The 20,383-nt window shown below is 37.5% G+C and overlaps 1 protein-coding gene across 2 annotated transcripts in view; it reads left to right on the top strand.

Moving 5' to 3' along the window:
- Positions 1-20,383, top strand: part of MYO6 (myosin VI) — a 99,048-nt gene that overhangs the window by 15,343 nt on the left and 63,322 nt on the right. For both annotated transcript variants that reach the window (XM_015621936.3, XM_033512950.1), the window contains exons 2-3: positions 10,225-10,363; positions 16,357-16,426. In XM_015621936.3, the coding sequence (XP_015477422.1) occupies positions 10,247-10,363; positions 16,357-16,426 (187 nt within the window). In that variant the 5' untranslated portion in view covers positions 10,225-10,246. The remainder of the gene's footprint in view (positions 1-10,224; positions 10,364-16,356; positions 16,427-20,383) is intronic.

The raw sequence follows: 20,383 nt of genomic DNA, 5'->3' as shown, positions 1-20,383 counted from the left end.
TTTATACATGATGGGGACAGGCAGTAACATTCAGGTAATCTATCTGAGGTATTAAAATCCAATTGAGGCTGGAAAAATGCAGTTGGACTTTGATCTCAGTCTTCTATTTCCTGAACAAAAAGTGAGCATAATGTTCTTGAGCTGGATTTCTTATAACTCATGGTTCTTAAAAGTATTGGGACTGAGGGAGCTACATCAGTCAATTTCTGTGGCTCCCTGAGATACTATCAGTAATAAGAAAAACAGCCTGTTTGTCTTTAGCTGTGGCAAAATCTGTGCAAAGATTAGTACAGAGTCTATAATCTGCATGACCCTGTACCAAGGTTTAGGGAAGCCTAGAACTTTCTCAAACCTTGCAGAGAGCAGTGTCTTGCCAAAAAATGAAAGAGTTGAGCTGTGGTCAGGATGTGGCTAATGTGGAAGTTGTTATGGCCTGCAGTTTTCCCTGCTGCCAAAATCCTGTCAGTGCTAATAGCAGATTTTGTCTGGTTTGTTACTGGTCAGATGCCAAGTCTTTACAGTACTTGGCCTTCTGTGAAAAGACAAGCTATTCATTAACAGTACATGAATTAAAGGTTATTTTAGAGTCACAGAGTGGCTTGATTTGGAAAGGACCTTTAAAGACATCAAGTCTTACCCCTCTGTCCCTCACTAGGTTGTTCAAAGCTCCATCCCAACTGACCTTGAAGGTTTCCAGGGATGGGGAAACAGCTTCTCCAGGTAAACCTCATTGTAACAAATGTCTTTCTTACATCCAGTCTAAATCTATCCTTTTCAGTTTAAAACTGTTACTAGGGGACTTGATAGAAAGTCTCTCTCCATCTTGCAGGTTTACTTCATTTATGTAAAGGCCACAATAATGTCTTCCTGGAGCCTTCTCTTCTTTATTCTGAACACCCCCAACTCTCTCAGTCTTTCTTCATAGGGAGAGATATTCCAGCTCTTTGATAATTTTTATGGGTTCTAAGTGTATTTTATTCCTAAATCATATATTCCAGGTAATTTTTTTGAGATTGAGATAGTGTAAATGATCTTTATCTTTTGTGTAATTACTATTTTTTGTCTTATAGTAATGAGCTCACAATTCTCATCTTCCCAAGGAAACGAGTCAATTTGCTGACAAAACGTGTTCTGTGTTACTTCTTGGAGTAGCTTTCTTGTCTATGCTGTTAAAATTGTCTTAAATTACTCTCATGATCTTTTACATTAAAAGAAAACTTTCAGTCACCTCCCTCACAATTACTGTTATCAGTGAGTTCTAATAACTTGGCAATAGATTCTATTATTTATTTATTTATTTGTATTGTGTTATTGTAAATTTAGACAAGAATCTTCCTTTTTTAGTTGTGTGTTTCTCAAGGGAGAGTTTCTCCTGGAGTTCACTGGTCCGTCATGGATTGTCTGTGTTTCTGCTCATTGCCTATAAACTACACCCATACTTTTTGTAATAAGTACTAGCTGATATGGAAAGAGAAAAAGGAGTTTGAAACAGGTAATGTAAGTGTTTTTGGCAACTAATTCTGTCTCTGAAGGAGTTATGGATTCTGTACAGAGAGGGACGGCAATAAGCAGTTCTGGGATTATACCTGGATAATTCGCAGATGCTGATTGTCATAAGTTTCTAGTATTTTCTCCTTGAATAAAGTGGTCAAATCAAAGTTAGTACCATTTGAAAACGTATGATTTACTTGCTATTTGTTATACTGGTAGTAAGTCAGAAAGTACAAATATATTTTTTCCCAGCCCAGGCTCTTTGTGCTGGTCTGAGGTCAAGCATCTGAAGTTTCCTGCACATCCTCCAGCAGCCTTTGATGCTGCTATCTGCAGTGCTTAGTTTATTTGACTTTACTTGGCTCCTGGCTGAGTATGTATTCTTATTTTTCTGAAGTATCAGTTCCATTTTCACTGATATGTACCAGGAAGTGTTTGGCAATGTTTTTTTACTGTTGGACTTTAAAAAGAAATTACCAGGCAAATGTCTCTGTTCAGTTACTTATGCATATGTGTTTATTAAACTGATAAAACTCAGTGCAGGTTGGTTGATTTCTTATTTCTGTATTTACTTAGTTCCATTTGGTTATTCTTCAGTGAGAGGGTTATATAGCTGAAGTTCAAAACTTGACAAGACATGGGTTCAGAGAAGAGATCAGAAGGTGTGTTTGTCACCCTCAGGAGTCCCTGGGGTATTTCAGAAGCATTCATGGAGGCAGCCATGGAGAACAAGGTTACTGATAGACTCCAGCTTATGATTCAGCTCTTGACTTTTTCTGGTGGAATGATGATAGTGACTGCTTGAATGTCAAGGGCTTAGCATCACTCATCTAAAAATACAAAATAGATGGTATTGTCACTGGGTTGTGTAGGTTTTCTATTTCAAATATTTTTCTGAAAAAAAAAATTAAGTTGTGCAGATTTCTTGAATTGCTGGTAAATTAACAAAAACTCAAAAACACTCAAAAGTGGGGTTTGTTTTGTGGTTTATTTTTTTCTCTTTGGCTTGGGTTTTTCCTCCTTAAATTGGTGGTTAGGAATATTTGTCTGGTATTTTTTGGATGGTGGGTATGAACTTTTTTGGGTTTATCTGTGTTCATATGAGTTAGAATAAATTACTGGATTCAGTCTACCTCAGCCTCTTTTTGAATCAGCTGGACAAAAACTGGTATAAAATGCAATATATGCTTTCTTTAAGCATATATTTCTTCTGATACATGGCCCTGCTGGCTACACCAAGATGTGCTTTAGCCAGCATTGATGGTGGTCAACAGAGGATTAAAATTCTTGTCTTTATTGCTTTTCATAATGGGCAGCTTCTGCAGTTCAGATTATGGAAGTCAGTGACCAGGTATTGGTATTTATATGATAAATAACTGATACTTATAATAAGTGATCCATTTCCTTTGAAATATTTGGGAATCAAATTAAGGACTTTAGTGTTTGTTTTTCATTTGCCTAATTAGGTTTTCTACTCTTTGTGCTGGAGGTGAGGTCCCTTGTATTTGATAGACTTAGGCCAACTGGTTGCTTTTGTTTCACCTTTTATACGGAGCTCAAAGAGAGACTGATGTATGCATAGATTTAAAAGAGAGTAAACGTATCAGTTCTTGTATTAGGTCACCTGAAGATGAGCAATAGCTTGGCAGCAGCGCACGCTGGGTGGGGAAACAGGGCACTCTAATTTGACAGTAGGAAAGTATGAGATGTAGAAGATGAATGGGTGGGGGAGGCTGAAAAATGACATAACTGGAGGAGAATTTAAAGTTCATTAGCTTAGAGAGAGTCATCCTCAACCTTCAAGAAGTGTTTGCTCTTTCTCATGTTTACACTTGGATAAAGTGGCACATGAGGATATAAACAAATACACCGTTAAAGCGCTAGCTAAAGGGGTTTGAAGTTACTTGACCTTGTTGAGGCTGCTTATGGAATGTAATTTAAGCCATTGTGCTTGAGCTGCCAGTGGTCACACAGCATGACTACTGCCATAGGAATAGTTAACTCCAGAGTTCACCTTGTCTACTTGAACTACTCAGCTAGATCTTCAGGAGTGCTGCATCCTATGTGCTCTTTATGAGATGGTTTACGATACTTTTGATTTTGCTTTGAAGTCTTTGTTTGGTTGACTTCTGCCTTGGTATGTCTTTTCTTCCACTCTCACTGCCTGCTGAGACTTGCAAACAAAGCCTGAAAGAGTTAAGTGGAACAACCTCTTTCAAAACTGTTTTTATGGCCTTGTTAGTTTTCTTCTGTTTTTTCTTTACAAAAAGAAAGAAACATCTTAAAAAAATCACTAAATTGCATTAGTATATTTTGCTTTTGTAGAATTCTTTCATCAGATGGTAGCATTTTTTTTTCTTACAAAAGAGAAATCCTGATTTCTCTTTTGCAATGCTTCTAAAGTAGTGTCCAGACAATAACTGAGGAGCCTTTTCTTTAATTTTAACTTTGCTACTCAGATGTGACACTGTGTTTTGTGTTTTACTACTTTTCCTCTTCCTTATTGTTGCTATTATTGGAGTAGGCATTGTTGGTTGAAAATGCTTATGCAGAACCCCTTGGCATACTTAATTCTTGGTTTGTCAGGAAGCTTCACTCAGGTTATTCTAATGAACAAGAACTAGGACAAAGACCTCCCTATTTACTTAGTAGGAACTAAAATAAGAATAATGTTCTTCAGAGAACAGTAGCTTAAAAAGCTGGCAGAAGAGCAGGAATTACAGAGGAAATCATCAGACCTAGCTGATTCTAATACAAAATTAGTTTTAATTTCTCAGTGTCAAAGTCAAAAGACCACAACCTCTCTGGTTAGAATTTTACAAATTTATAAGCTGTACAAAATTCATCTTGGTCTCATATAACAGCAGTTGAATTGGACAGATATTTGCTAGTTAACATGACATATATGTTGCTGTCTTATTTTGTTAAGTCTCATTCAATATTCCATCTTCCCCACTCCTTGACATCTTCTCATGTGTTTATGAGAATGTTTGCTGTTCCTCCTCTGCTGGTGTGCCACAAGTGATCTTTTACTGTGTACAGCCTCTCTTGTGGACTCATTTCCTCTGCCATATCTTCAAGTTTGGTATGTTTGTTAAAATTGCCTAAACTCTGCCTCCTCTGGATTTCTTGAAGCTTCACTGTAACCTCCAATGGCAGATCTCCTTGCTCATGTGAGGTTTATTTTTATTTCTGGAGCAATACTGAGAATTTTTCACTTAGTAAACAACACCTGAAAGACACTTGGCCTTACAGAAATCTGTTCAGTTGATGTACAAAATATTTTGGATTAGCTTCCTACAATAGATGGGCTGCATTTTTGGTGTATGAAAGGTGCATAGATATACAAAAGTGCTGATTGATTCAACATGATGCATTTCAAAAAGCATAAAATACATGTATTTCAAAACTGAGGGTCCTTGAACAATGTCTGTACCACCTCATTGTCAGGATGGTGACACACATGAAACAGTCAGTTGCTGTGGGGGAAATTTCCTACCATTAATCGAATTCCTTCTTTTTAGCAGCTTATTTTGATGCAATAGCCATTTAAATATTTGCAGATAAAGTAGTATGGGTTTTTTCAAAGTACATGTTCTTACTCAGATCATCTCCTGCCCTTCATCAATACTTCTCAAGGTAGTCAGGAGGGGAAGAGGCAGAGCAGGGAGCAATGCCAGGAGGGTAGTTGGGGTGAAATGGCTCAAGTAGCAGTTAATACACAGGAAGGTGAGATCGTTTACAGGAAGCTGTACAGGTCTTTGGCTAATCCTGTCCCTACCACACTCCTACTTCTTAAAATTTATTCTTTCAGGAGCATGGATGTTCCAGGCAAATGTTTTCAGAAATGATACAAAGTATTGCAGTTGTGCTTTACTGATTGGGAATTGCCAGTTTAATGTAGAGAAAATAAGTTTTCCCCTTTGCTTAAGGCATGAGGGACTGTCTTGTGTTTTCTTATTAAATAGTAAACACAAAAGCAGAGAAGGTATTTCCAATGTGGATGTTAAGTACAAGTGAATACAAATAAAAAACAGTGGTTCATCTGGAGATACTACAGAAATCAGTTTCTGGTTGCTTAGTATTGAAAACGTGCTGATACATGCAAATGCACAAGAAAATGAGCATGCCAGAAGAATAATTTCATCAGCTGTTGTGTTCAAGTTGTCCCAAGCAGTCAGAGAAGGTACCTTTAAGAGAAATTTTTATCTAGTAATTCTCAGATGTGGAATGATTACTCTTTGTTTTACATGCATACATCTGCAAAAGGTAGTGACAATTAACAAGGTGGGGTTAAGATTTTCAAAGCAAGTTGGTTTTGAAGGTACTTCTGTGCTGTGCTATATTCCAGTCTATTTCTTCTTTTCCAGTTTGGCAGAAGTCTCTGCTTGACAGTTACTTTGCTGATGTTATTTTAGGTATGAAAAAGCTGCAGTGTGACATGGATAAACTAGAATGTGCTAGAGCACAGTTCTGTAGTGAATTGGAAAAGTAAATAATAAAAATGGTATCAGTTTAATACTCACTTAAACAGTGCAGCTGTAACTGTATTGTAATTAGCTCAAAAATTAATCTCAACTATATCTGCAGTTCATTTGAAATACTGTGTCACCTGCAGTAGAGTGCTGCACGCTGCCTGAGCTTTGATTTAGAGAAGTTTCTGTTGAGCAGTAAACTAGGGTTGCAAAAGTAATTTGTCTGACAATAAGGTACCACTATGTATGAATGTTTCTCTGTCTAGTCTCTTCTGTATGTTTATATGACCTGTCCCAGAGCATTCTCTTGTAACTCTCTTGCTTGCTGTAATCAGCAGAATTTTCAGCAGCGCTTAAACACACAATTGCAAGGTGGTTTTACTATTAAAAAACCTGTGTGTTTTACAGTGATCGTTTACAACTATACCTATTCTAATTAGTTTATTTTCCTTGGACTTAGCCATTTTAGTGAGTTATTGTTGGTTGTTTAATGAAGTCTAATTTTTCATTTGTTTTAATTAGTTAATTGAGCAATCAGTACAGTGCTTTGGTATAGCAGACTGTTCATAGGATAGTAAGTAGGATCATATCATGCAAATGCCTGCCTCTGGGCTCTGGAAACATGTTTAAAATTGCATTAGTATATTTTGCTTTTGTAGAATTCTTTCATCAGATGGTAGCATTTGATTTCCTTTTGAATAGTCTATAACACCCAAATGTAGTTGTATTACATTCTTTTAAAATCAATTCTACTTAGGTAAACATAAGTGGGAGGGTAGTGTCTCAACTTTAAACTGAGAAATTTTTTTTGTTCCCTATACTCAATGTGTTATGCAGATAATTTTTTTGAGAAAAAATATTATTAAACATTAAACTTAAAGGGGGAATTATAGTGCAGAAAAAAAGTTACAGACATGTTGGTGGGTGTTTTTATTGGAATCTGGGCAGTGATTTGTTTTGCAAGTTGTTTGAACACTAGTTCTAGTGTTTAGACAGTGCTGAATGTGTTAAGTACTCTTACTGATAATTAAGGTAAGGTCTATTACTGCATACCAATTATGAAGAAATAAAATCTAACATTTGAAGGAATAGCTATTAAGTTTACCAGCTTCAGGCAAAGCCTTATTTTATTACTATCCCTCTTGTGCTCAACAGAGATAAAAGCTCTAGTACCGGGTTCCCGAGGTCTTTCTATGTAGAAAGAGGAAAGGGCAGCTGGCTTCCCATTTCTAAGCCTAACCTTTGCGAATTCTCTTCTTCATTTTAGAGATGTCTTAATTGTGGAGACCAAAATGATCCAGCAACTTAAAATCAATTAATATATGCTGAATGTATATATACAAATGTGGGTGACAACTTATTTTGTCTCCTTTTTTGGAAGCATCATTTAGGTTACTCCTTGTATTGGGTGATGTTGCTATCAAATTTTTTGCCTTAGAGCTTTTAGGCTGGGCCTGAGTCTCTTTGCTTTCACTGTTTTCAGAAACAGTATGCTCTTTTAGCAGTGTGGTGGACTGCATATAGATTGTATTTCAGTGGATGCATATTGGCAAAAGAAGTTTGTTCCCATTGATAGTTCCTGTTCACTGTAAGATGCATGTCTGTAAACTGGCTATTCAAGAGCTTGTTCAGGAATAGGCTTCATGCATCTGTCTCAAGTCAATGGCACAATATATCAGATGGGGGTGTAAATAATAGAGCAGGTAATACCTGGTAGATTTTGATATTGAATTTCAGTGTGCTCCCTGCCGGAGTTCCAGCTGACAGAGATGGAGTGGTGCTAAACCCAAAATGTTACAACTGGTTTTATGTCACTACTCAGCCTGAAGACTGTATTTATTAAAATTAATTGTCCCATTAATAACTGACTCACTTGTATTTAGATTGCATTCATCCAGTGGTGTCTTAGATGCTTGAAAAGCCTCAGGTACTTTTCTTAAACTTACATTTCCTGGTGGTGGCTGAATTCAGTCACTGCTCTGTCCTTAAAGAGGATTTTTTTCAGCTTGTGACACTCCCTGTCATAATTTAATAATAAAGTATGAAGTTGCCTTAAGAATAAGTAATAATGTGAACAGCCTTGTTCAGTGAACAAAGCAGAAGCATCTGGATGTGAACTGGGAAGACTGGATTCTAATTTTTGCTGAAATTTTGGCAGTAATTTGAGGGTTTGTTTCTTGTGCAACATGGTTATGTCCGGAGCCCTGACCATACTACTTGGGGTGTAAAAGACAGGCTTGTGTTTAGTGGTTGTGTGACATACCGTTTAACTACTATTTTGAACCAGCATTTTAAATGCAAATGATAGGTTTGTGAAGAAATGAAGGCTTGATTATGTCCAGAAATAAACTCAGCTGTTTAGTAACTATGCCCATGATGGCAGCTGGATCTAGAGGTCAGGTTTGGCTGGAAAAAAATTCCTTTTTCAGTATCATAAAATAAAGAAAAAATGGCCAAAAGCCAGGTGGCTGAGCAGTTGAGTGAATACAGATGTTTACAGGATTTATTGTACAGTGATGGCAATGCATGATGAGGATGCTGTTTTGTAGAATTCATGGACTGTGGCAAAAGACTGGAAGTAAACAGAAGTAAATGTGATACTGGAGGTTTTAGAAAATAACTTTCTGTGTGTAGTTAAGAGAAGTCTTATTTTCTGTTCATGGGAGAAAAGTAAATCACTAGTTGCCCTGTAATTTCACATCAAAGTTGCCAAGGAATAAGACAGCTTGCTGTAACTAAGACCAGCAGCATTGTCAAAGAGATCGCAACCAGCCTCTTCCTTCCCTTCAAACTTTTCTAATCTGTTCTTGGAGGCAGAAAAAAGCAGGTCATGTGCAGCATGTGCTGACACATCCTCTGAGGTGCAAGAATGTCCTTGTCTGGTTGTAGTTGTACAACTTTCTGGCTTACAGGTGTCCTCTTTTTCCTTGCTGGTGCTTATGGCAAAGGGATCTTCAGCTTTCATTGTTTGTAAGAAATTTTCCCTTCAGATAAGGGAAAAGAAAAATGTGGGACACTTTCCCAAGTTTTCCCTAGACTTCTGGTGTTTGTTGCGAGTTTTTTCTTTGCTGCTTGGTAGTCTTATCTTTCATGCTGAGAGAGGCAAGTCACACTATGAGATTACTTTTTACAAATTTTGGAATCATTAAAACATGTCAGTTTAGTATGTGAATGAGTTTTGGAGGGGAGTAAGGAACAGCCAGGAGAAGTGAGCCTTTTAAGCTGAGTGGACTCTATTCTTATTAGGGTAAGGACTATAAAGTAGGTTTAAAAGAAACCAAAACCAAACCAACAACAACAGCAAAAAAAAACCAACAAAAAAAAAGCCATGAAAAAAGGGACCAATTCAGCGTATTTAAAATGGCACCATTAGCCATTCAGAGTGTGCCAACCTTGGCAACTTTCCTTGTTAACTCAATGACTATTGCGTGCAATCAAATACTCCCTTTTAATTGGGAGCCTATTTAGCTGTATAACTTGAGGAGCATAAGGTTTGAGTATCTTGGCTTTACATCTTTTTCGCTTCCGGATCAAAATTATTTCAAAACAGTTTTCATGTCATTTTTCAATAAAAAATAAAGTTCCTTAAGAGGAAGACCTGTAATATTACAGTATCAGGAGGGTCAGCCTTTAAAAGACTTACAGGATGATAAATCAACTGAGACTAAATATATCTGTGGGTTATTTGAAAGCCATATGCTCAGCCACACAACAAGAGTGTACACATTCATTTGTCTCAAATGCCAAGAAGCTGGATTTTTGCTCACGTCTCAACATGTGTTGTTGCAAAAATACAAATATTTGTACACTAAATCAAGTACAGACAAGTATCAATTAGTCATGACCCACTGCATGCACATACATATATATCTGTGTCTTTACATGTGTCTCCATATGTGTATATATACACACTCCTAGCATAGTCTTGGCTTTGAATCTATCTCGCACTTCTGATTTGATCATGAGATAGACTCTCTTCTTGGTTCATAAGTTAGGAAAGCTGGATAAAGAGCTTCAGGGAGCAGTGTCTGGATCCCACAAAAAATGGTTCTGTTCTTCAGTCTTCTCCATGCTGAAGTCCAAGGGGTGTCCTCTGTAGGCAAAGCATTGTGAGTTGGAGAAAGGCTGGTTCCAGTCTGCAGCAGCTGTCTCCTTTCATACTGAATAATAGAATAAAGTCTGTGTAGTAAATCATGATGGTTTATTCCATTTGTAAATAAAGTGTTTCGATTAATTCTATTTTTTTTCTTTCTTGCAGGTAATACTGGATAGATCCCACAATGGAAGATGGGAAGCCTGTTTGGGCTCCACACCCAACTGATGGATTTCAGATGGGGATGATTGTGGACATTGGACCCAACAACTTAACTATTGAGCCTTTGAATCAGAAAGGCAAGGTAAGTGTCTCACAAAGGAAAAGAGAAAAAAGCCTACAAGAAACCACCTTACCTGTAGGTGAAAGATGGTTCTTTGCCACTATCTTCAACTGCACAGAGCCTAAAGGAGTGGAAAATCACTTTTCTCTTTGAAGTTTGGCTAAGAATCTTTCTTCAGCTTTAGCTTGTATTGCAATGGACCCCTCACACTTAAAAGAAGTATGTGTATGTGTATGACAAAGCATACTTTGTCAGTTATCTGCATGTACATTTAGTACATACTCATGAAAGAGAGGAGGTTTGAATCTCCATAGCCATTTGATTCAGTACCCGTATGCTTTATTTTCCTCAATTAGACACTGATTAAGAGCCTGCTGTTGAGGTTAGCTTCTCTCTTTTTCCTTACATGCATAAGAAGGGTCCTACAGGGATGTGCTGGGCCCTGGCTAAGATTAGATACCATTAGACTGATGAGGACTGAGAGATGAATCCTCTTAACTCAAGTACCCTGAGAAGTAATATGATGTCAAACAAAGGTCCTATGGAATTGCTACATCAAATTAAAGTCAAAATAAATGTAACTTTTAAAATGAAGAAGTAATTCATCCTAATTAGAGTGTTCCAATGTCTTGATTTATCATGACATCTTTCAGACTCAGTATGTTGTAACTAAATGTCAGTTTTTATAGGAAGCATCTTGTAGCTTTCAATTAGCCTAATTCAAGTGGTCAGATTCCTGGGTTGTACTAGCTAGAATAAGATTAGCACTGCCTTAGAAATTGCAATTTCGGTATTTTTGAATATATTTTTGTGCCCTTTCTAATAGTTCTGTTTTTTCTTTATATTCAAGGATGTAAAAAAGACAACACTGTTTTATAACTTCTTTTTTTTTATGTCAGCAATACTCCTATTTGAAGAATGCCTTTTCACAGGTCAAAAGGTTATGCAGCAGTCCTTCCTTTTGGGGGAATGTTTATAGGCTTTCTCTTTTTTTTTGCATCTTGGAGAGGAAGTTGATTTTGCCTTCCTTAGAAATACAAATCAAGTGTAGCATCTGATTTTTGAGTGAGAGAGATAAAGTCTATAGGTTTAGTAGTAGTAGTATTCATTTGTCAGTTTGAGGAGAAGCAAGATTATTCAGTCAAGGATATTAAATATTCCAAATGGCTAATATTAAAATGCCTTAAATAAATTTCCCCCCACTGCTGTTTCTGTTTATATTCCCCAGTGGTCCTGATGCCATAAAGAGCAAAAGGCTTTACACTGAAACAGAAACGATAAGAATATTTCTGAGTCACTATTTCTTTCTAACATGCGTTCCTTTCAGGGACCATGTATCATTAAAAAAAACATAACAAAAAACAAGAAGAAATGATCCTAAAGTAAAAGTAATTTGTTTCATGCTTTTCTCGACAAAGATATCTCTTTTGTCTAGGGAGTTTGTTATTCTGCTGTTGGCTGTTTTGAATTAAGCAGATCAATTAAGAGCCTAATGCTCATTCATCTAAGGGAACAAGCACTTCACGGTCTAAATGCTGTAGAGATTATGGTCCTATATTTTTGACTATCAAAATTAATTAATCTTATATTAATAAAGGTGGAGTAAAAAGTTTTCTTGGTTACCTAATCAGTCTTTTCAAGCTGTCACTGATTTCTTTTAAGAGAAATATTTCTCATTGCTTTTTGACTTTTTAAGACTACTCTGTCCTTGTGCACTTACACGATTCATTTGAAGTAGTCAGCATTAATACTCATTATCACTTTGTTTTCTTAAAATGGTAGGTCAGAAGTGCTCTTCAGCAAGAATGCATGATCCAGCAGCTCCAGAGTTGCCTATGATAATTACAGGGAGGAGAGGAGTAACCTGATCTTGTAAACATATCCGGGCAGTGTAACTTATTATTATTTTTTAATCTGGGTCATTACCATGTCATATATATTCTCTGTAGGCATTGGTAACTTACCAGAGGTCACAGTATGAAAAGGAAATGTGTATGCATGTGTTTGATTATTGCCTTTTATGACACTGTTGTCATAATTGCTGCAGTATAAGCTGCAAGGCAGCAGTTTCACCATGTCTCAAACCCCTCCCTCCCATCCCTACCTGTAGCCAGCTCTGGCACTGCAAGGTGGCACTTCCCAGCTCCGCCTGCCAAGCTGTGCAAACGAGGTCAGAGAACAGATCCAATTGAGACAAGTGGAAAGTTTTCAGCATGGCAGCAAGCAGTGGAAGGGGGGCAGACTGTTGTGGTGGCAGGTTGCTTCACATTAGGAAACCAAGTTATTCAGTCCAGACGCTGTGAAGGTCCAACATACCAATTCACTTAAACCCCAGCAACAGCATTTTTGGGCACCACAGCCCATCCCCAAGTGTTTACAGTTCTGTGCAGAGGCTGTGTCTAAGGGAGGTGGGGATCTGAGTCACCCAGCCTGCCCTTCACAAAGTACTGCAAGCCGCAGGAGAGTTTTACTGGAACAGAGGATGAATGTGTTACGTGATGGGAACCTCTTCCCAAAAAGTAGATCATTGGCTTGCATGGCTCATAAATGCCAAGGCTGAAAAAAAAGCCAGAGAAACTGGAGAGTGCTTTGCTAATGAGCATGGTCCCACCTAGAGTTGGAGTCCTGCCCTGAAAACGGGCTCCAAACTGGATTGGGGGTACCAGAGCTGGCAGTCCTGGCCCATGGCCCACCAGCAGTCACATACTGGTGGTACAAGGAAGGAGGCAGGTAGAAAGGGAACCAACTACTAAACTCAACTAGTATTACACTTTCATTTCTTCTTAAAGTGTTCTTTTCTAAATGTACTGGTATTTGTAATCTTGGCTCTTGTTGCATATAACTTTTTATTCTTTGAGGCTAAAACGAGGAGAAGGTAGATGACAGTGAAATTTCAAAATGGGGAATTTACTCTTTTACTGGAGGTAGCAAATATAAATAAGTGATTAGGAAGAGATTCACTGGGGCATCTTACAGGGCTTGTACCCTGAGATGCCATTCTGGGCGCCATGGGACACTGAGGAGTAGGGGGAAGGCACCTCTTACAGCTTCAGCAGTCATGAGTTTCTGGCAGTCATTGGGAAGGGGTGAGGTGATGCAGGTGTTCACTGACACCCATCCTGCCATCGAATGAGACACCTTATGGCTCTGTGCCACCTCTGAAGGGTCATGGAAGGCTTTATGGGCCACCTGCTCTGGTATGCTGTGAATAACCAGAAAGGTATTTTTCCCAGCCAAGTATAAAGGAATAAATGTACTTTGAAAGTAAGGATCAGAATGTTCAAAGTTCAATGCTTCAAGCTAAGGTGGTTTTGTTGGGTTTTTTTTTAACAGTGAGGGCAACTTGCTTGCATGAGACATGCTTTTGTCTGTCTTACACACGGTTTGTACTGCTGTAGGTTGGTTTGTGAAATACAGCTGAGAGTAGGGATGTCTCCTGTCTATATCTGGAAGGTAAAAAGGAAGGCATGGTTACACATATTAGATTACATGGTAGAAAGAAGATCCTGCTTGAATGGAAAGATATCTTTTTTCACTCATCTAGTTTCTGGGAGAATAGTTAAGACTGCCATTGGATTTCAAGGGTTGCTTCATTACAAAGATGACCAGAAAACTCCTTCAGAATGTCCTAAACCTTATTTTGCTTCCTAAGACCACTTTATTGTCTCATAAGATTAATACACTCTCCACTGTCTTAGAACAAACTTGTCTTAAGCTACGATTAATGCAAAAGTCTTCCCTCAATTATCTGAAGTTTTATTTCCTTAAAATAATTGTTAAAAAAAATTAAAAATGGGGCAATATAGTAAAGAATTTCTTTAGATATTTTCTTATTGATAGATCTACGATACCTGCCAAATTTTCTGTTTAAAATACTAGATTTTTATACTCAGAGCTCTGCTCATCTAGCTATCATACTTACCTACGTCACAAGTACCTTACTTTACATAAAGCAGTATTCCAACTGTGACAGCAGTGAATTTTTTTTGTTGACCTAGTTGAAACTATACTTATATTCTTATCTAAAAAAGTCCAAGAGAAACACATTAGCTTTCAGATAGGAGATGATACAGCATGAATTCTCTGAATTCTCTTTTTTTTTTTTTTTCTTTAAATTTATTTTGAATCAGAAGGCTGAGTGGTGAGGACATTTCAAAAAGCCCTTCCTCTTCTGGAAGAGTTCTAGCATGGCTGACTTTAGCACCAGAAATGTTAAAGTATCACAAGTTTATGAAGAGTCTCACAGAATAGCTGGGAATTGTGTTCATTCTCTCCTCTATTAGTGGTTAATGGGTTTACACATCAGCAGACAAGAACAAGAAGTGAAGTTATATTTTTGTGAAGCTGATCATATTATTTTTAAACTTTCCCACTGTTTCATGCACAGGGAACTGATCATAGGGGGAGCTGTTGTATTCAAATACATATTTACCAAACAAGATTTACCTTTACTCTTGACAAACTTGTACAGAAAATTATGAGGATAATATGTAATTAGAGTAATACTGTGAGAGGGAGGAAAGGGTGTGGTGAATCCATGCCCTGCTGAAATTCTGAATATCCCCAGGCATCTTTCTGAGGTAGGTAAAGATGTTGAAGCCTTCCATGGCCCTCACAAACTCTGATAAAGCATATTTTGGAGGAAGTTGATGTGATGGATGTTTAGATGTTCCAATGTCATCGAGCAGCTTTGTTTCACTTAGGAAAACATCTTGTACATATTTTTTGTGTTAGATCCTGATAAAGGGATGACAAAATATATTTTATTATGGCTACAAATTGCATACTTTATGCTAACTTGGTAGGGAAAAGATATTGTAGATTTAATGTTTTCCAGCTGGCAGCGATTAGTTCTGCTCTGAGACATTTTTAACCCTTCCCATTTCAAAGAAAGTTGGAATTTGCAATTGTTAATGATGGTGTAAGCCCCAGGACCCCTCAAATTGTTGTGCTCAAGCAAATATGAAACAAGTTGCTGTCTTTCTCCTAAATTTTCCTGTGAGGTGTTTCTCATGAGACTACCTTGCTGAGTATGATGTTAAACAAGCAAACATGTTTGTTTATTAAGTTCATTCTTTAGATCCAGTTGGTTGCCTTTTCAAATATTAGACTAGACTTCTTGTCTCCATTTCCATGGGGAAAAGGAGCCTGTGCCTGCAGTGGCATGGTGGCTGTCATGTTTAATTGGTACAACAGGGGTTTTGTTCATTCATCGCTAGCTCAAACAAGCTGTTACTACAGCAAACAAAAAAATATAATTAAAAATCTGCTTTGTACAATAGATATTTTTGTGCAAATGCTGTAATGCATGTGTGCTTGAATGTTTTTCCTTCCTTTTTACAGAAATATAAATTATGATTTCTGGAGATGAAAAAAGAAACAAAGTTGCTTTTGTTATTAATTTTTCCAGTTGGGTGTGAACACTTGATAAATGGCTGTTTTATATAACTGGAATACAAGGGTTGAAGGAAGATCTTGTTTTACTTTAGTATTGATTTCTTGAAGAAAAAAACCCAATAAACAACAACCAAAGCTACAGTTTTTGGAGATACAGAGGATGTTATGTTTTGAACATTAATATTTTAAGTAGTAATATTTTAAAACAGCATATCATAATGACAGCACGGTCCTTTGACTGAACTAATTATTTGCATTTTATTCTTTCTTCTTTGCAAAATGGAGTAAATTGTGTGTCATTTATAATGATGTTATCTTTGCAGTACTTTTATTAGTCTTATCTTTTGTATTGCACAATACAACATGTAATTTCTGACCTGAGAATCAAATATTATTGCACTAAAATATATATTACAGTGAATTCATTTTTATAATGTAGTGTAGTAATATAAATGCAGCAGCTTTTTGTCTGCATCTAGTAACTCAGTAGAATTTCCAATTCTGAAGTATAAAGCTGGTGACTTCATTTGAAATCATGCACAAGTTGCATGAGATGTCTTTGAACTATATTTCTATCTTATGGAATTCTGACAATGTTAATGTTTCTTATCTAACAGACTTTCCAGGCAGCTATCAATCAAGTGTTTCCTGCAGAGGAGGATAGCAAAAAGGATGTGGAAGATAATTGTAAGTTATGAATTTAAAAATAAATTATGCATTTGAAAAAAATATCTGCAATGAAATGAATATTGTTTCCTTACAAGCTTCCTGTTTCTTCCTTGTTGTCCTTGCTTGAATTTATGTATGACCTTCGCTAGTCCTTTAAACTTCTTAAAGGAAGCCCATTTTAAATATAGTTTATTGTGGGTTTTAGTTTTCCTTTAAACACTTTAGAGGAATTGATAATTACACAATTCCCATATATGACTGTTGCTTGACTTCAGAAATAGTCCATTCAGCCTTATGGATGTAAATGTACTTTTTATAGTGTGGCAAAAGACTCAGTGTCTTTATCAGTACCTGTATTTGTATAGCATTTTCTTGCATTTAAGGAATTTCTCAGATAGGATTCCTGTGGAAGTAGAGGTAATGGAAAATAAGTTGTAAGATTATCTTCCCAAACCTGGGAATAGGAATCTGGACCTTTCAGGACCACTGAAAATGGATAGATTTGAATTGGATACAGGAGTGCTGGTGGAGGAGGACTTTTGAGGTGAGCTTGTAGAATAAATGTCACTGTTGATCTGCAGGGTTTTTATTTTGTTAAATATATACATAGGTGGATGGAAATGGTTGTCAAATCTGGGGAGAAGGGAGAGAATACTGAGAAAGCTGAGTGAGTGCTGTGATCAGCTTTTGGACAATTGTCACCCTGAAAACTCAGCTTCTGAGCTTGCTAACATAGTTTTCTAAAGACTTTCCCAGGACAGTAACTGTAAACATAGATATGTGTACATTCTTTCTGTTACACATCTTGTGATGGACATCTCTCATGGCCAGTGCAGTGAGAAAGTGTTATCCTGACCATCCAATCCCTGGCCATGGTAAGAAGCCTATAAATCCTGGGAGGAAAAATAAACTCTGCTCTTTCTTGCACCACACCTCAACCTGTGTCCGCATGATCTATTCATCTTCAGTGGTAACAGACAATTATTAAATATTTTGCTATTGCTGCTCTCTATGAGCAAATCACAGAGCCTCTCCTGTCTTAATTACTGATGAAGGCAAGTCTTTTAAACATTTCCTATAGTGTTTACTGCTTGGTGGAAATACTGAAGACTTTGTAAATAGTGGGCAAAAATATCTTCTATTGTTCTTCGTTTAAAATAGAGACTAGAGGTCTGGTCTAAATGATGTAACCTCAATTCCTGTCCTGGAATATTTACATCCCATGACAGGAAATGCAGCTGTTACAGCTTCTCCATAAGAAGCAAAAAGATGAGATCTGAGTCTTACAATCTGATTTAGATGGTGCAGTGTTGTTAGAACCAACCTGGTAGCCTTAATTCCAGCTGCTTATATTTTTGTAAAAAAGGATGTGGGTTCAGACTTTTCAAAGTTGTTACCTATATTCTCTGTACATGGTGATTGTTAGGGAAATGCACTTAATCTGTGCATCTGTCCCAATGATTTTGTGATTTCTCTTTGTCCTAGTCAGAGAATTGAAATCTGGAATAAGATTATTGAAGTAATTTAAGATTCCAACAGAATACTGTTCAACTAAGTTAATCAGGGAAAATATCTTCTTTGGCTTCCTGGGAAGATAAAATTTAAGAATACTTTGTTCAATAATCCTTTCTATATCAAACATTTTGTTAACTTTCCTAACATATTCCAACTCGCTGCTCATAAGTTGCAGTTCATTTGCAGGATGTGTGAATCCCAAATTAATTTTCCTTCTCTGTCAAGAGAGTATTTGTGCTGGGTATCATTGATTTTTAAGAAAAAAAACCTATACTGTTCTAAAAAATCCTGAAAGGTGGGTATAAGAACAGGGTATCGGATAAGATTATTAAAAAAACTCCAATTCTACAGATGCAGAGCCTTGCAATTACTTCATAAAATAATTTTCAATAGAAACCCTGCTTTGTGGTATATGCAGGAGAGGCACTGTAAATTTGGTATTAACCAAACTTGCTAATTTTTAGTGCCTCACTTCACTAATGTGAACTTTGCGTGTGTGTAAGTAAATATATGGACAACTAAGTGCACATATATACAGTGGTTATATTTAGACATGAGCCATATGAATATTCAGAATTCTCTCTCTCTGGTGACTTCCTTTGCCTTTGGATATGGATGCCTCTTCTAAAGGATTTATTCTAAAGAAGATGCATTTTGAATTTGCTGACATACGCCTTAGTTTGCATGTCTTGAGGTGGTGGCATTCTCCATTTGCACACTGAGTGTGCAGGTGTAGCTGCTTTAATTGCAGTGAGAGCACTGGGGACACAATAAAATCTGGTCTTGTTTGCGTTTTAGATAAACAGCCTAATAAAAAGTTGATGATTAACTGCTTCCTTTAAAATACTGCAAACTGAGAGGTTCCTACAAAGATAGGGTCAAGGATTTTGATAGACAATTACTATGTAATAGTTTCTCATCTCAATACTGAGAATCCAAATTACTTCAAGTTTGCTAATTTGTCACCACACTATCCCCTCCCAAGAGACATAAGGGGCTCCCCTACATACAGGGGCTGGAGGAGACTTCCAACTTTCATTACAGCAAGCAGGAGTTTCTGTTTCCAGCCCATTTCCTTTTCTCTTGGGATGATGCCAATAAAAGAGGGGCAGGCAGACCTGCAGTTTGTGGTCCCAGTGCCATTTTCTCAGCCATGTGAATCGAGAATGCCTGGGGAGGGGAGGACGAGTCTTGCTGTGCAGCACCGGGTGTCTGTACTCGGTTGCTGCAACTACCAGTGAGTGTGGGGTTGTGCAGGAATGTGTGTCTGCAATGGTGGCAGAGGAGGAACTGTGGTGATGGCCTGCTGTTTCAGGAAGGAATTGTGCACAGCCACGATTTCAAGGCTGTTCTGATCAAAGGGAGAGTTTACCTAGGGTAAAGCTAAAGCGTGCCTCTGCCAACACATTCATATGAGTGCAAGGGATTTTGTGCAGGAAGGTTGTTTCTTCTGAACAAATCAGAAGCTATAAGGTCATTTGAGAAGTGTGAATGATTCCAGGTATTTGAAACAAAGCCGTATTTAGTCATGTGACCGAGGGAGGGGTTGTTATTCAGCAGAGCTATGCAAGCCAAAGGGAGGCTGCAGTTGGCTGGTGAACCTGACTTTGCTTCAGGCCAGTCTAGTGCAGGTAAGTAGGGGACAGAGCCACAGCCACTCCTCAGACCACTGCAGGAGGAAGGGTAAAAGATGGAAAACAAAAACAGATGTTTGTGAGAAGCTCACATTTTCCTTTGCCAGTATATTTTGTTTCAGCAGGAGGAGTGTTGAAAGAGATGTTAAGAACTGCTTACTGAACTTCAGGTATCCTTGTGGGGCAAGGTGGCTGGGCAGGTTGACTTTAGATCATACAAACTGGCAGCCCTTTTTGCACAATTGTGTAAATAAGTTAGAATGCTTTTTTGCTGTTGCAGCCCTTGGTTCAACATAAAACAACTTTGTTGGTCATTATAGATGAGAGGTGTGTATGTGACTCTTGTGTGAGGTGTAAGGTAGCAGTTGCTATTACAGAATCACAGAACCAATCATGTTGAAAAAGACCTCTGAGATCACTGAGTCCAACCTCTGACCTAACAGCACCGTGTCAACTAGACTGTGGCATTAAGTGCCATGTCCAGTCTTTCCTTAAAAAAAAAATACATTAATGGTACAGTGCTTACTCCATCCACAAGTTGGATGTATACAAGTTTTTATATCGTCAGCGTGGCAGCCTGTCAATCACTACACAAAACAGTGTTGTACATTTGATTTTAAGCAGTGAAATAAAAAGAATTGAGTATATTTGAAAATAGAGGCTGTGTAATGAGTAGTGCCCTCATTTGGTTTAGGGATAATATTTTTAACAGTGTTACAGTGGGAACTGGTAATTACTTCTGGAATTAAGGCTGCTGACACTTTCCAGTGCTCTGTAGTTGAGCCAGAATGTAAACCCATACATTCTGAAGCTTTCTGTGGGTGCT

This window comes from Parus major, chromosome 3 (assembly GCF_001522545.3).
Source record: "Parus major isolate Abel chromosome 3, Parus_major1.1, whole genome shotgun sequence".
Classification (NCBI taxonomy): Eukaryota; Metazoa; Chordata; class Aves; order Passeriformes; family Paridae; genus Parus; species Parus major.
Note: the sequence above shows the minus strand (reverse complement) of the source record. Positions and strands in the feature narration are given on the sequence as shown.